The following is a 15,470-nucleotide window of genomic DNA, read 5'->3' on the forward strand; positions in this document are numbered from 1 at the left end:
AGATGGCTAATAGACACATGAAGAGAAATGCTCAACATTACCTACTATGGGGGAAAAGCAAATCAAAACTATAATGAGGTATCATCTCACTCCTGCCAGTATGGCTAAAATTGACAACATAGGAAACAATAGGTGTTGGTGAAGATATAGAGAAAGGGGAAGACTCTTACACTGGTGGTGGGAAGGCAAACTGGTACAGTTACTCTGAAAAATAGTATGGAGGTTCCACAAAGTTAAAGATACAATCACTCATTGATCCAGCAATCACACTACTAGGTATTTACCTAAAGAATACAAAAATGCCGATTCAAAGGGATACATGCACCCCAATGTTTATAGCAGCATTATCTATAATAGCCAAGATATGGAATCAGCCCAAGTATCCAATGACTGATGAATGGATAAAGATGTGATACACACACACACACACACACACACACACACACACTGGAGTATTACTCAGCCATAAAAAAGAATGAAATCATGCCATTTGCAATGACATGGATGGAGCTAGAGAGTATTGTGCTAAGTGAAAGAAGTCAGTCAGAGAAAGACAAATACCATATGATTTCACTCACATGTGGAATCTAGTAAACAAAACAAAGAAGCATAGGAAAAAAAAAAGAAGAGAGGTAAACCAAGAGACAGACTGTTAACTATAGAGAACAAACTGATGGTTACCGGAAGGGAGATGTATGTGGGGTGCATGGATTACCTAGGTGATGAGGATTAAGGAGTACATTTGTGATGGGCACCTGGTAATGTATGGAGGTGCTGAATCACTAAATTGTATGCCTGAAACTAATATTCTACTGTTATGTTAATTAATCAGAATTTAAATAAAAACTTAAAAAAACTTTCTTTACTTTTAAAGTTCAATAGTATTCCATTGTAGGTTTATATCATATTTTGTATATCCATTCATCCATCAGTGGACACTTGGGTTTTCTACCTTTTGGGTATTGCGAATACTATGCCTATAAACACCGCAAAAGTGTTAAAGTTTCTAAGTTCCTGCTTTCAATTCTTTGAGGTATATATCTAAAGTGGAATTGATGGGTTATATATTAATGCTATGTTGAACTGTTTAAGGAAAACCACACTGTTTTCCATAGCAATCTCACCTTACTATTGTACCAAAACATAAGATACCTAGGAATAACAACCTTACCATTTTACATTTCCGTCAGCAATGCACAACGGTTCTAGTTTTTCTACTTCTTTGCCAACACTAGTTACTTTGTGTGTGTATGTGTGTTTTGTTTCAGTTTTTCTTTAATAATAGCTGTTCTAAGGGGGTGAGAAGTGGTTATCTCATTGTGTTTCATACTCACATTTCTCTAATATCTAGTAATATTGAGCATCTTTTCAAGTGCTTATTGGCCATTTGTATATCTTCTTTGGAGAAATGTCCATTCAAGTCCTTTTGCTCATTTTTAAATCAAGTTGTCTTTTTTGTTGTTGTTGAGTTGTAGAAATTCCTTATACTTATCTGTATTCTTATACTTAATCCCCACTTATATTCAGAGACAATTATCCAGAATTATTTTAAATTTTTATACCTTTAATATTGCTATAAAAATGGTTTCTTTCTCCAAAAATAACAACCTTGTGATGTGTTAGTAAGTATAACTTATGTCCTTAAAAACTGGTAAGGCTTAGGAGTCTCAGAAGCTGGATGGCCAGAAATGACTAAATTGAACTCTAACATCCTTTATTTTCCCTTATTTTTACATCATGCCATCTATGGTACCATTAAATTGAGTCTCAGAAGTGGGTGTATATTCTAAAATGGTATATAAAACTAAATCAAATTTCAGATCCTCTTTGATTATTCCATTTAACAATATATTGAGGATGTATTGTGTGCCAGACATTGATGACTATGAATGATATGGAAATTATGCCCTTCCCTATTTGTAATTTGCTTGATCTACATTATTGACCCTGAGAGGTTGGCAGTTATACAGTGGATCACAATCACCATTTTATATTAAAACTAAATGCTAAGAAAAATATGATATTAAATTGGAAGTAAAATTATTTAAAATTCCTAGCAACATAAAAAAATTTCTAAGTTATAGTCATTAATGCTATATTTAGGTGTGTGTAGTTCTCTGGTTAAGGAAAGAAAGATATGTGAAATCACAGACTCAAAGCTGACTAAGGCCTTGTTTCAGTCATGAAAATTTTATGTTATCCATTCACTCCAGGCTCCAAAGTTAAAGAGACAGGATCAATATAAGGGTTCCTTTTGTGCCTCATATACCAACTGAAATATATAGCAAAAGTTTAGAAACTTAAATAATGTCTGCCTGATTTGCTTTGTAACATGTGTTCATATACCATGTCAAGCTTGATATATACTTTCAACAAGGTTAATGGTTCATAAAAGCTGTCTGGCAAAGTTATGAAATGATCTAAGTGGATCTCCTTATTTTTATTAGAGACAAACAAAGCACAAGCTAGTATAAAATAAAAATCCCTATTAAGGCTTTTCAGATAGTACTGAAAATATACTCTTTGTAGTAGAACTTCTTGCTCCATGACTTCAACCCAGCAATTATGATAATGATGACTCAGAGAATAATGAGTATTTGTTACTATGTATTGAAAGCATATGCCAAGCACATAATGAACATCATTTGATATAACTATAAAATTTCATTTTGTATTTCCCTGATGGCAAGTGATGCAGAGCATTTTCTCATGTGCATGTTGGCCATGTCTATGTTTTCCTCTGTGAGATTTCTCTTCATGTCTTTTGCCCATTTCATGATTGGATTGTTTGTTTCTTTGGTGTTGAGCCACAATGAGATACTACCTCACACCAGTGAGAATGGGGAAAATTAACAAGGCAGGAAACCACAAATGTTGGAGAGGATGTGGAGAAAGGGGAACCCTCTTGCACTGTTGGTGGGAATGTGAACTGGTGCAGCCACTCTGGAAAACTGTGTGGAGGTTCCTCAAAGAGTTAAAAATAGACCTGCCCTACCACCCAGCAATTGCACTGTTGGGATTTACCCCAAAGATACAGATGCAATGAAATGCCAGGACACCTGCACCCCGATGTTTATAGCAGCAATGTCCACAATAGCCAAACTGTGGAAGGAGCCTCGGTGTCCATCGAAAGATGAATGGATAAAGAAGATGTGGTCTATGTATACAATGGAATATTACTCAGCCATTAGAAACGACAAATACCCACCATTTGCTTCAATGTGGATGGAACTGGAGGGTATTATGCTGAGTGAAGTAAGTCAGTCGGAGAAGGACAAACATTATATGGTCTCATTCATTTGGGAAATATAAATAATAGTGAAAGGGAATATAAGAGAAGGGATAAGAAATGTGTGGCAAATATCAGAAAGGGAGACAGAACATAAAGACTCCTAACTCTGGGAAACGAACTAGGGGTGGTGGAAGGGGAGGAGGGCAGGGGGTGGGGGTGAATGGGTGGCGGGCACTGAGGGGGGCACTTGACAGGATGAGCACTGGGTGTTATTCTGTATGTTGGTAAATTGAACATCAATAAAAAATAAATTTATTATAAAAAAATCTCATTTTATTTTATTTTTATTAAAAAATATTTATTTGAGAGAGAGAGAGAGAGAGAAGAGTGCACTCGCATATGTGTGGTGGTGGGGGGAGCGCAGAGAGCGAGAGAGAGAAAAATCCAAGCAGACTTTGTACTGAGCATGGAGCCTGATGCCAGGCTTGATCTCACAACTCATATCTGACCTGAGCTGAAACCAAGAGTCAGATGCTTAACTGACTGTACCACCTGTGCTCCCCAAAAGATATCTCATTTTAAAGATACAAAAACTGAGACTCAGTGAGGTTAAATAATTTTTATAAAGTCAAAACACCTCGTAAGTGGCAGAACCAGTATTTGATGTCCAATGTCTGATTCCAATGCCATGCTCATTGGCATGCTCATCCACTATACTGAATTGCATTCTACTGATTTCAACAAAAAATCAAACACTCAATGCCTTTTCCATATTCAGTAAATATATAGATCGTCCTCAAAGGTTTTTCTATAAGGATAAGCAAGCATGTAAATGTTATTTCATTGTAGGATTATGAAAACTGTATCTCATTATCTGAAAAGAGAGAAAGAATAGTTAATACTATATACTTTGTGTAATGTAAGGATTATGAAATAAATATTTCTCAAATATTCTGAGTTACTTCAGGAAACTACTTAAAGAACTGTTGAGTTTCCACTTCCAATATTGGCCAAGTAGCTCCTGTCAAAACACCTATAGTTACAGATAACTATAAACCCAGGACAAAATATCTTATAAAAGCCTGAAAACATTGAAGAAAGATAAAAAGCAGGTAAAAATTAGAGTGGAGAGGTCTACATGTAGAAGAAAGGAATGGCACTAAAATGAGTGTTTGATTTTTTATTTTAAATAAGGCTTTTAGCCAGAAGGTAAGCTATATAGGATGATTAAGAAAAAAAGAGGATAGAAATCTACAGTCTTACTGGCATGGAGAACTAGAAGGTGGAATGTGGAGTGACAGCTGCTGGGAAATGATGGACGAGAAATCCAGAGAGAAGGAATCTCAAATTCTGAGTGTAAACTCTGCTTAAATCTCTTGGTAACATTTGAAGTAAGTATTAATATGGTACATACCAAGCGTCCTACCAAAGCCACAAAAGAATTGGACAGAGTTTTTAGCAGGGAGCTACTACAGGGGAGAGAGAATTTGGAGTTTGAAAGCAATCAAGTTAATGATTTGCCAAATCAAAAAACAAAATGAAACAATGAACCATTTAAAATGTTCAACATATAGGAGTGCCTGGGTGGCTCAGTCAGTGAAACATCTGACTTTTGATCCCAGCTCAGGTTTTGATCTCAGGGTCATGAGTTCAAGCTCCTTGTTGGGCTCCATGATGAGCATAGAGACTACTTAAGAAAATAAAATGTCCAAGATATAACTCAAAACTACTAGACAGGAAAATTTTCCCATATTCACAAGAAAAGACAATTAATGGAGAGCAAACTCAAAATTACCCAAATGGTAGAATTATCCCATAAGGATTTAAAGTGGCTATTATAAATATGCTCAGTAATGTAAATAAAAATGCAGTTATGATGAATGACAAATAGGAAATCTCAGAAGAACAGCATCTATAAAAATGGAAATTACAGAACAAAAAATATCTGAAATAAAACTTAAAAATTCCATATCATAAATAAAGTTTTGCTGAGTGGGCTTAAAAAGTGAGTAGGAAGATAGAATTAGGTTATCCAATTAAAAAAGAAAACAGGAAACAGATTAAAATTGGAATGACTAAAGCCAGGGCACTTGGGTAGTTCAGTGGTTGAGCGTCTGCCTTTGGCTCAGGTCGGGATCCCTTGGCCCGGGGACTGAGCTCCTCATCAGGCTCCCTGCAGGGAGCTTGCTCCTTCATCTGCCTATGTCTGTGCCTGTCTCTCGTGAAGAAATAAACAAAATCTTTGAAAAAAAAAAAAAAGGAATGAATGAGGTCTCAGGGACTTGAGGGACGATATCAAAATGTTTAATATGTATTTAATTGGAATCCAAGAAGGAAAGGAAAGAGAAGATAGAATAGGAAAAAAAAAAACCCTGAAATAAACAAAGTTGAAAAACTTCTAAATATAGTGAAAACGGCAATTTACACACAAAAGAAGCTCAGCAAATCTCAAGCTGAATAATAAATACAAAGAAAATCCATGTAGGCACATCAAACTACTAGTCAAACTACTAACAGTCGAAAGTAGAGAACCTTGAAAGCAGCCAGAGAAAAATGATACATTACATGCAGGGGGAATAATGATACAGATAGATGTGGACTTCTCATCAGAAATAGTTGAGGCCCAAAGAAAATGACATGTGATCTTTATAGTACTGAATGGAAACAAATAAAAGAAAGCCCTCTTAACCCGTAATTCTATATCCAGTGGAAAAAATGATTTTGCTCATATGTGGAATTTAAGAAACAAAACACACCAGCAAAGGCAAAAGAGAGAGAGAGAGAGAGAGAGAGAGAGAGAGAGAGAGAGAAAAGCAAACCAAGAAACAGACTATTAACTATAGAGAACAAATTGATGGTTACCAGACGGGAGGTGGATGCCCAGGGGGATGGACTAACCAAGTAATGTGGATTGAGGAGTGTACTTGTTGTGATGAGCACAGAGTGATGTATGGAAGTGTTAAATTACTATACTGTACACCAGAAATTAATATAATACTGTATGTTAACTAACTGAAATTAAAAACTTTAAAAAAGAATTCATATAAAATTAAAAAATGAAAGTGAAGCAAACACTTTTTCACAAACAAATACTAAGAGAATTCATGACTGGCAAAATTTGACTATAAGGAATCTAAAGGAAGTTCTATAGGCTTCAGGGAAATGATACCATTTGGAAATGCAGATCTACAGAAAAACAATGGAGAATATAAGAAAAAGTAAACGCATAGATAAATTTTTTTAAAATGCTACTTTTCCCATAAATACTCTAAAACACATATTTCACTTATATTAAAACAAAAATACTTTATTTATATTAAAGCAAAATTTAACTTTGCAAAAGAGGGTTTATAGCACACATAGATGTAAGAATTGAAAACAGTGATAGTATAAACAACAGGATGTTGATGGTGAATCGGTGTACACAGTTGCAAATTTCTTACAATTATGTTAAGCATTACTATATTAACTCTAAGCAGACTTTGGAAAGTTAGGATGTGTACTATAATCCCTAAACCAGCAGCTGGCAAACTACAGCCTGGGGGTCAAATCTGGACCAGCACTTGTTTTCTACAGAAAATGTTTACTGAGTCCTGGCTTAAAATAATCACTTAAAAATAATAGTTCAAAGAAATACAGATAAAAAGCCAATATCTAAATTAAAATGGAGTGCTCAATGCCAAAAGAAGGCACTGAACAACAATACCACCACAAGGGAAGAATAACCATAAAATGGTTGATCAAAGTACAACCAAACTGATAATTACATTAAATGGAAATGGACCGAACACTAATTAAAAGATAGAGATCTTCAGAATGAATAATAATAAAAAAAGACCCAATTAAAAGACACGTACTTTAGATGCCAAAATTCAGATGGGTTGAAAGTAAATGAATGAAAAAGATAGGCCAAGCAAGCTGCAAGCATAAGTAGGCTGTAGAGATTTATTGATCAAATAAAGCAAATGTCAAAACAAACATTATTAGCAGGAATAAAAAGTATTACTAGAGATATAGAGGAATTTTTTTGTAAAAATAAAAGGGGGTCAGTTCATCAGGAAGACATTATAATCATAAATGTGAATATTCTTAAAATAGTGTTTTAAAATATATAAAGCAAAATTTGACAAATTTAAAGAGAGAGACAGAAATACAAAATCATTGGAGATTTAAAATCCCTAACTTATCAACTGAAAGAATATCTAGGTTTAAAAAAAATCAAGAAGTGTTTTTATCAGATTTAGGTATCTAAAAACAATTACCCAGGTTTTTAGCAATTACCCAGGTGTATCTTAATAACACCATGGATCATGACCTTTCCTCCTGAGTCAGATCTACATGTGGATGGAAGGCAAGTACAGGAAACAGAGTTGGCCCATTGACAGATGTACTTCTCCTGATTATCTCGGCAAGAAATGCGTTACCATTTTTCATTTAATACCTGGCTTTAGAATTATGACAATTTAGAGATGTCTCTCTAATTTTACATACAAGGAAAATATCCAGTGAGCTAACCAATTTAGTCAAACTATACAGCTGTTAGAAGCATGGATTGGAGCAAAGGTCAGTCTGATCTTCAATATATCTTTCTATTATACAGCACTGCCTGCTTGCTGACAGTTGCATAGATGATTAGAGACATCTAGATTACTAGATGTGGAAGATCAAATAAATCTTTGGGACCATTTGAATTTCTTGGTCTGATTGATCCTAGCTTCCCTAAGATCTCAGAAGTCTTTTTCAGTTCAATCAAGAAGGTGATAATGTAGGTATAGAGCCATGTAAACCTCAACAACTATTATAAACTCATGATTTAATGTCCAACCCATACCCTTCACTAAAGTAACTGTACTCAATTGCTTGCCTTAAGCTATGGTTACAAATGGGTCTAATGTCTTTTATTTGATTGAGGAAGTCAAATATCACATTTTGCATTTATCTAGGCATATCTAATAGGCTGCAAATGAAAGTAAAATTCTAAGGAAGTCAATAATATATAAAATGAGTATTTTATTTCTCTCGGCTTCTTTTCTCTACAATAACAAGAATGTGATGAGCTTCAAATTTCTCTACTCATTGTCATATATTTTAAGCTTTATATACAACATAGCAAAGTGAAAAGAATCTACAGAAATACCATTTGCATTGATATAACAGAAACCCAGATGATGAATATTAATACTCAAAGAATTTTCTTTGGCGATGACTTCAATAAATAACACTGTCACACATAAATTCTTTCCCTGGATACAGTAATTTTTTTCTTTTAGGTCTCTGATGCTTTAGATTTGACCACTGTCAAATATCATGCTATTACGGGAAACAACAGGCAGGGGGCAGCAGATTTCAAAGAGGAACAAGTAAATGCAGTGACCTTAGTGACAACTGCTATAGCAGAAAAAAAGATTTTTCTCTTATCTTTTTCTGACTGTTCAGTTGCTGTCTATTTAAACTATTATTTAATTTTATAACTTTAAATTGTGCATATATATATATATGATAAAGCAAGATGTCATACAAATTATAATTATGATAAAATTAGTATTCTAAATAAAATCAGAAATATATGATATTTGAAAGCTCACACAATTAAGATTACTCAAAGTTTTATATATATGTACCAGTATATGTGTGTGTGCACATATGCATATGTGTATCTTTTTTTTGTTTTTAATATTTCTCTCCTTCATTAGTGAATGAAGACCCTGTGATCTTTTCTTTTTTTTTTTTTTCCTGTGATCTTTTCTAGTTGACAAAATCCTGCTTTTTTGTGCTATGATCATAAAAAAAAAAAAAAAACTTGTTGCCACTCAGGGGAAAAATTTTATAGTTTCTGAAAATGTTTTTTGATAGTAGTAAAATATTTAGCATTGTATAATATTAAAAACTCTTAGAGCAGTGGCATGTCAAAGCATGATGACACACATAGCTCCCTCCATGCTCCAAGGGTCTAAAGAATGATCAGATTGAATTAAAATGAAAGTAGGCCAGAAGCCTCAAAGAAACTTCTTATTATGTTGGCTTTATTAATATTCTACTATATTTATATAATAATCTCACCATTTTATTTTTTTATTTTTTTTAAAGATTTTATTTATTTATTCATGAGAGACACACACAGAGAAAGAGAGAGAGGCAGAGACACAGGTAGAGGGAGAAGCAGGCTCCCGGCAGGGAGCCCGATGTGGGACTCGATCCCGGGACTCCAGGATCACACCCTGGGCTGAAGGCGGCACTAAACCACTGAGCCACCCGGGCTTCCCACCATTTTATTTTGAAACAGACTTTATAGAAAAATTAATCAGAACTAGGGTAGAATAAAAGCAACAGTTATCACCACCAGTTTAAAAACAGGTAAAACCAAGGCCCAGAATGTATAAGCAACTTGCACAAATCAAATATCTCCCTAATGACTGAAGGAGGAAAATAATTGGTATTCTCTTAGTCTAATGTACTGATAGTAATGACAGTTGTGCCAGAGAATAAAATGAATAAAATTTATTCAGAGCTTAATTATTCTTTATTACTTACTGGTTTCCCTTGAACTCCTCTCTCTCCAGGGTTTCCAGTCTTACCCTACATAAAGAAGAAAAGGCTTGGGTCACGGTAGGTCACTCACCAAATATTAAGCACACACACCAAGAAAAACAGTGAAGACTTTATATGTTTATCTTTAATGTGAAATGCTTTACTACTTACAATAAGACCATAAGGCCCTCTTTTTCCTTGATCTCCTTTTTCACCCTAACAAATTATCAATATCAGAGGAGTTAATATGGATGTGAAATATGGTCTTACACATGCTAGTGTATAATCACATGCAAGAAAATAGAACATCAAGTACATAGCTCAATATTTAAAAGAAAACATTTCTCTGTGTGTAGTAAAAACTTTATGTATGTTTCATACTTATGCAAAGAGAAAATTTAGAACCATACTTTTGTAAGGAACTACAACAGTTTTAAGTCAGGTAGAACATATATGGGCTCCCAAAAACTTAACTGCATATGAAATGAGAAAAATCAGTGTTTACCTTGGCACCTTGTATACCTTGTTCCCCTAAGAGACCATCTGGTCCCCTTGGCCCCTAGGGATGGAAAAAAAAGGCGTACTGTTAATTTGAAATGTTGTTTTTCTTACTGTTAGGCATCCTTACAAATGAACACATTGTCTTCTTTTTGACAAATTCCTTCTGCTTGTTTCTGTACCATGGCCACAGAAAAAATATAGCTAGGTATACAGATGAACCTATTTGTATGGCATAATCAAGTCAGTGATTTAATGCCAAATAATAAATCAGATGACCACAAATACATAATACAGGTTAGTTATTTGAATATTTTGTTCACTTTATTTACTCAGGAGCCATCCACAATTTATTCTAAGAACAACTCTACATTAACTTATAAGTGGCTGGCTTGTTTGTCCAATAGTCTTAAGTTTTATATTTTGGGAATGGCGTTCTTCTCTTTATTAGAGAATAAGCACTGACTGTATTGTATCCACTATGCCCCTGCATGACAGCAGTTACTGAAAGGTAGCTAGGGCACAGGAGAGGAACAGAAAATACTGCTGGGAATACTCATGTAAATGTAAAACTTCTCAGCTAAGTTGCTATCAGTATTTATTCACTAGTTGTGAGGAACCACTAGCTGCAGTAGCCACTCTCTAATAAAATGATGGTATATGTCTCTACACCTAAATTGTAACTATCCTTGGAAGGTCTTAAGGTCCCTTTCAAAGGAATTAACTCACTCTACAACACTAGCAACACTGCAGCATCTACTGCGGAAAAGGTACCACAGTAAGTGTTACGGGGACAAACAACTGTAAGGAAGTTTCTCCTTCATGAAGTTTAAAGAGTGGTAAGGTGAATTATACAAGTGATAATATAGGGAGGTATAAGGCATTTTAAGGGCTAAAAAGATTCAAAGGAGGGAGAGGGTTTTCATATCTCTGTATATGGAAGAAAGATACCATTTTGACATTTGGAGTCATGCTTGAAAAGGAACTCTGGACAGAGAGAAAGGATGAGAAAAGGGTACAGAGGCAGGAAAAAAGATAACCAAAAATGAAAAAAGTAGTCTTAGTCTCTTCAGCTGGTCTACTGACTACATGTAGTATTTCCTAGGATTTCTACACTATTTTCTATACTAAGAAATAATTACTAAGAAATAATTGTGAAAAAAGAAAGAAATAATTGTCAAAGACTGGGACTTAAAAGGTGAAAGACTAGAGTTTATATTTAAATCAATAGGCACTGAAGATTTCTATACAGAGTGGTGATACGAATTTCCCAATACAACATGCTGATTTGAAGGAACCCCCTAGGCTCCTTCTCTTGCATCCCATCTGAGGTCAGCTTGGTTTATTCTATGTTCTCAAAAAGCTGCTTACCATGATATGATTCTCTTCCTGAGTGCTTTTAGGGTACTGCATTCCATGATCCACTCAGGCACATTCATGGGATTAGAGAGAAGGCTTACACTCCATGAGGATCTAGAGCTCCACTGGTCACAGTAAAGTTAAAACCATAATTCTAGCCTTTCAATCTCAGTCTGTATTGAAGGTACTCCATGATCTGGCCCTACCTTCCTTTTCTGCCCTATTCTGCCCTATTTTACTGTAAAGGACTGTAAAACTGAGTTACAGTCTTATTGTGTAGAACCTTGAATGTCAAGTTGAGGAATATGGACTCAATTTAGTAGAGAAGAGATCTTCAAAGGGTGTTACTCATTCAACAAACATTTGCTGAGTGCCTATTAGAAGCCAGGCACTGTTTCAGGCACAGACGATGCGGTAGGGAGAAGAGACACATCCCTGAATTCATAAGCAACCAAATAAACATATAAACTTAAACTATAAAATGACAGTAAGTAGTCAAATGGAAGTAAAATAAACGAGTGTAAGAGACAGAGTGGTGTACGAAGCCTCTCTAAAATGGCATATGGGGAAGATCATTCTGGCAGAAGAAACAGAAACTATAAAGGTCCTCCTGGGATGGGCACATGCTTGGGATGTTTAAGAGTTAAGTGACTGAAGAAGAAAGCAAGAACAATTATTAAAGGATGACTCTGAAGTTTTAAGTGCAAAGGTCCCTTAGGAACTTGTACTAAACATCACCTTTACCTTAAAAATTCAACAGCCTATATTGATTCTCTTTCTCTGTCACCTTCTATGCATTCCCCTCTTTCTGCCATATGAGAAAACACTTTGCAAAATTTTATAACAGATGGTGGCTGAGAGTATGAAAAGGAATGAGTGTTGTCTGGTGACAGATGGCAGCGACACTTGTGATGAGCATAGCATAACCTACAAAGTTGTTAAATCTTTATGTAATATACCTGAAATTAATGTAACATTGTGTGTCAACTATACTTCAATTTTTAAAAGAGGAGGGATGAGTGGTCCACATTCTAAAACACTACAGAAAACAAATGAGATCTAGACTGAAAATGTGTCCACTGGGAAGTTGGCACTTAACCCTTTTGCAACCTGAAATCTCTATATTGGATATTTTGTTACAAGAACTAGTAGAATGATGACAGCAAACAAACATAGTGTAGGTTTGCTTGGGTGGAGAGAATGAGGCAAATATAATGAATGTGATTCCAGACAATCAACCACAATGAGGCAGGCACTCCAAGGCTAGTGCTAGAGACAGAAGTCATTCTGTTTAGGTTTAAATGGTAGTATCCATTCAACTAAATCTTCCCAAACATAGAGCTATAAATTTAGAATTTAAGAAAAAAAAATAAAAAAAATATTGTTTGGTCCAAAGACGTCAAGTTTCTTTTCTTACATAAAATCAGATTAAGTGGCTGCCTGGATATATACATAGAAAAGATTGCACCTAGGTCAGGAGGAGGATCTCATAATTAACTGCCGGTTTCTGCCTCTGAACATAGATCATCTAACAACAAAGCTGAACTAGTACAAACTCTGCTTTTTTAATATGAAGAAATGGAAGCCTGCAGATATGAGTTGCCTGATTCATATGATTTCTAAATATACAAAGACTTTAAATAGTTGTGCTTTATTAAGTTTATATTTTTTCAAATGTTAAAAAGAAGTAAGGGTTAATCCTGTTAACAAGTGAATTTAGATTGAAATAGGACTTGAAGTTTAGAGGAAGTTTATAAGATGAATATGAAACATTTATAAGTAAAGGGTTGATTGATATTATAATTGAAAAGAGCTCCCTCCAAAATTAAGGAATACATATAGTAATGATAATCACTCATTTTATTATGTTTTATATCAAAATACTTTTACTTTAAAAAATACTTTCAGATTATTATTTACTAAACCAGCACTACACAGGGAACAAAGAAAGAAATTTCTGCTCCTACAATGATGACAAAGATAACCACATTTAGTTTGAAAAAAAAGGTCTACGTATAGCAATTGCATTAATTAAAGGCTATAAAGCCTAAGATTGCTGGTTAATGGGTTAATGCTGAAAGAACTCTAGGAAAGCTTAATATTCTCCATGTTTCAGTTAACACCAAATTAATTAACTAAAAGCTTAGCTTTATCAGCATCTGTAAGTTTCACTCTGATATTACTTGTAAAAGTTGCCCCTGGGTTAGTTTATCTGCTCTCTTTGACTCCTGAAACAAAATAAGCTTTAGGACAAGTTCTAAGAGAGATATAATAGACACCTAATTGGGCATAAAGTTATCTTTTAATAACTGTTTTAAAATATCTGATTATCAGGGTGCCTGGATGGCTCAGTCAGTTAAGTGTCCAACTCTTGATTTCAGCTCAGGTGAGGATCTCAGCAGCTTGTGGTAGAGCCCTGCATTGGCTTCCATGCTGGGCATGGAACCTGCTTAAAATTCTCTCTTTCCTTCTACTTGTATCTTTTGCCCCCAGTTGCATACATGTGTGCTAAAGGAAAGAAAAGAAAATTTAAGAAAAGGTCCAATTATCTATAAAGCTCTTGGAGAATCTATGCTAGCTAAATTAAAAAATCTGATCTCTTGGGATCCCTGGGTGGCGCAGCGGTTTGGCGCCTGCCTTTGGCCCAGGGCGCGATCCTGGAGACCCGGGATCGAATCCCACATCAGGCTCCCGGTGCATGGAGCCTGCTTCTCCCTCTGCCTGTGTCTCTGCCTCTCTCTCTCTCTCTCTGTGACTATCATAAATAAATGAAAGTTAAAAAAAAAAAATCTATAAAAAAAAAATCTGATCTCTTTCTCATCATCTGTAAAAAAAGTTAAAGTTGGCTACAAAGTGGCTATTAGTAAGTTCTAAAAACTGGAATAAAGTCTGATAGCTCAGCTAAATTAAGTATGTATCATAAAATAACAAGTACTTGAATTGTAGGCAATAGTCTTAAAGCGTTAACAAAATTTCTGAATAATCAGTATAATCTGAGAAGTATTAGATGATAGGAGATAAATGTTACAATTAAAAAAATTATCATTAACTAATATATTGAGCTGCACACTAGTTTATGTAGGAAGCTTTTATCAGAATTTTAAGACCATCTCTATAATGCTTGTAATCAATTTTAATAAGCTAAAGTATCTATGAGTGGAAGAAACAACCCTTATTCACAGAACAAATGTCTTTCTGACTTGGATTCAGTATGTTTGTTGTCCCTTTAACCACATCCATCTTTGCTTGACCCCTCTATTAATTTTAAATTACTCAGATGCCTAACTAATTATGCCTAGCAGTCTGTTCTGGCTCTTGATTGATACAGCTGGGACAAATGTTCCCTTAAACAAAACCTAATATTATCTGTCATTTTGTGGGAAAAATAATTTCTTTCTAATCTTGTTATAAACTTTTTAAGGAGAAGAAACCACACAAAAAGCTCATCTTTAATACCCGGAGTGCTCCAGGTAGCAATAGCGCTGAATCTAAATGCAAATGCTGATAGCTGGTTTCCCAAAGTGGTTTGCATTTCCTTAAAGAAGCCACACATAAAAAAATTAAAAAAATAAAAAAAAAAGAAGCCACAAATCAGAATTTTTATGGTCCTATCCATTCCACCTCTTGCACAGAAAACCTTCAGCCATTACATATTTCTAAGATAGTTATTCCAATTTTTTCCCTCACTTAAGTATTAAGTAGTATAGAATTAAAAAATTACTCAGTTGTATGCCTGTATATCCCTTCCTCCCGACAAGAAAGGGTACAAAAATCTGAAGTTGCCTAATGATCAAAGGCTCAATCCATGGGCAAGGAAGGAGAGGTTAACTTTGCTCAGTATGTCATCTTCCTG

General features: G+C 34.8%; 1 protein-coding gene and 1 long non-coding RNA gene across 6 annotated transcripts in view; one reads left to right on the forward strand and one right to left on the reverse strand.

Moving 5' to 3' along the window:
* COL24A1 (collagen type XXIV alpha 1 chain) overlaps positions 1-15,470 on the reverse strand; it is a 387,323-nt gene that overhangs the window by 151,496 nt on the left and 220,357 nt on the right. For 4 of the 5 annotated variants that reach the window (XM_077905293.1, XM_077905290.1, XM_077905292.1 and 1 more), the window contains exons 30-32: positions 10,266-10,319; positions 9,932-9,976; positions 9,764-9,808 (exon numbers count right to left, since the gene is read on the reverse strand). In XM_077905293.1, coding sequence (XP_077761419.1) covers positions 9,764-9,808; positions 9,932-9,976; positions 10,266-10,319 — 144 coding nt within the window. The remainder of the gene's footprint in view (positions 1-9,763; positions 9,809-9,931; positions 9,977-10,265; positions 10,320-15,470) is intronic. The other variant, XM_077905294.1, reaches the window with a different exon arrangement.
* Positions 1-15,470, forward strand: part of LOC144318372 (uncharacterized) — a 55,922-nt gene that overhangs the window by 35,023 nt on the left and 5,429 nt on the right. The window contains exon 2 of the long non-coding RNA XR_013384247.1: positions 9,793-9,838. This is a non-coding gene — a long non-coding RNA (uncharacterized LOC144318372). The remainder of the gene's footprint in view (positions 1-9,792; positions 9,839-15,470) is intronic.

The sequence above is a fragment of the Canis aureus genome, chromosome 8, assembly GCF_053574225.1.
Source record: "Canis aureus isolate CA01 chromosome 8, VMU_Caureus_v.1.0, whole genome shotgun sequence".
NCBI lineage: Eukaryota > Metazoa > Chordata > Mammalia > Carnivora > Canidae > Canis > Canis aureus.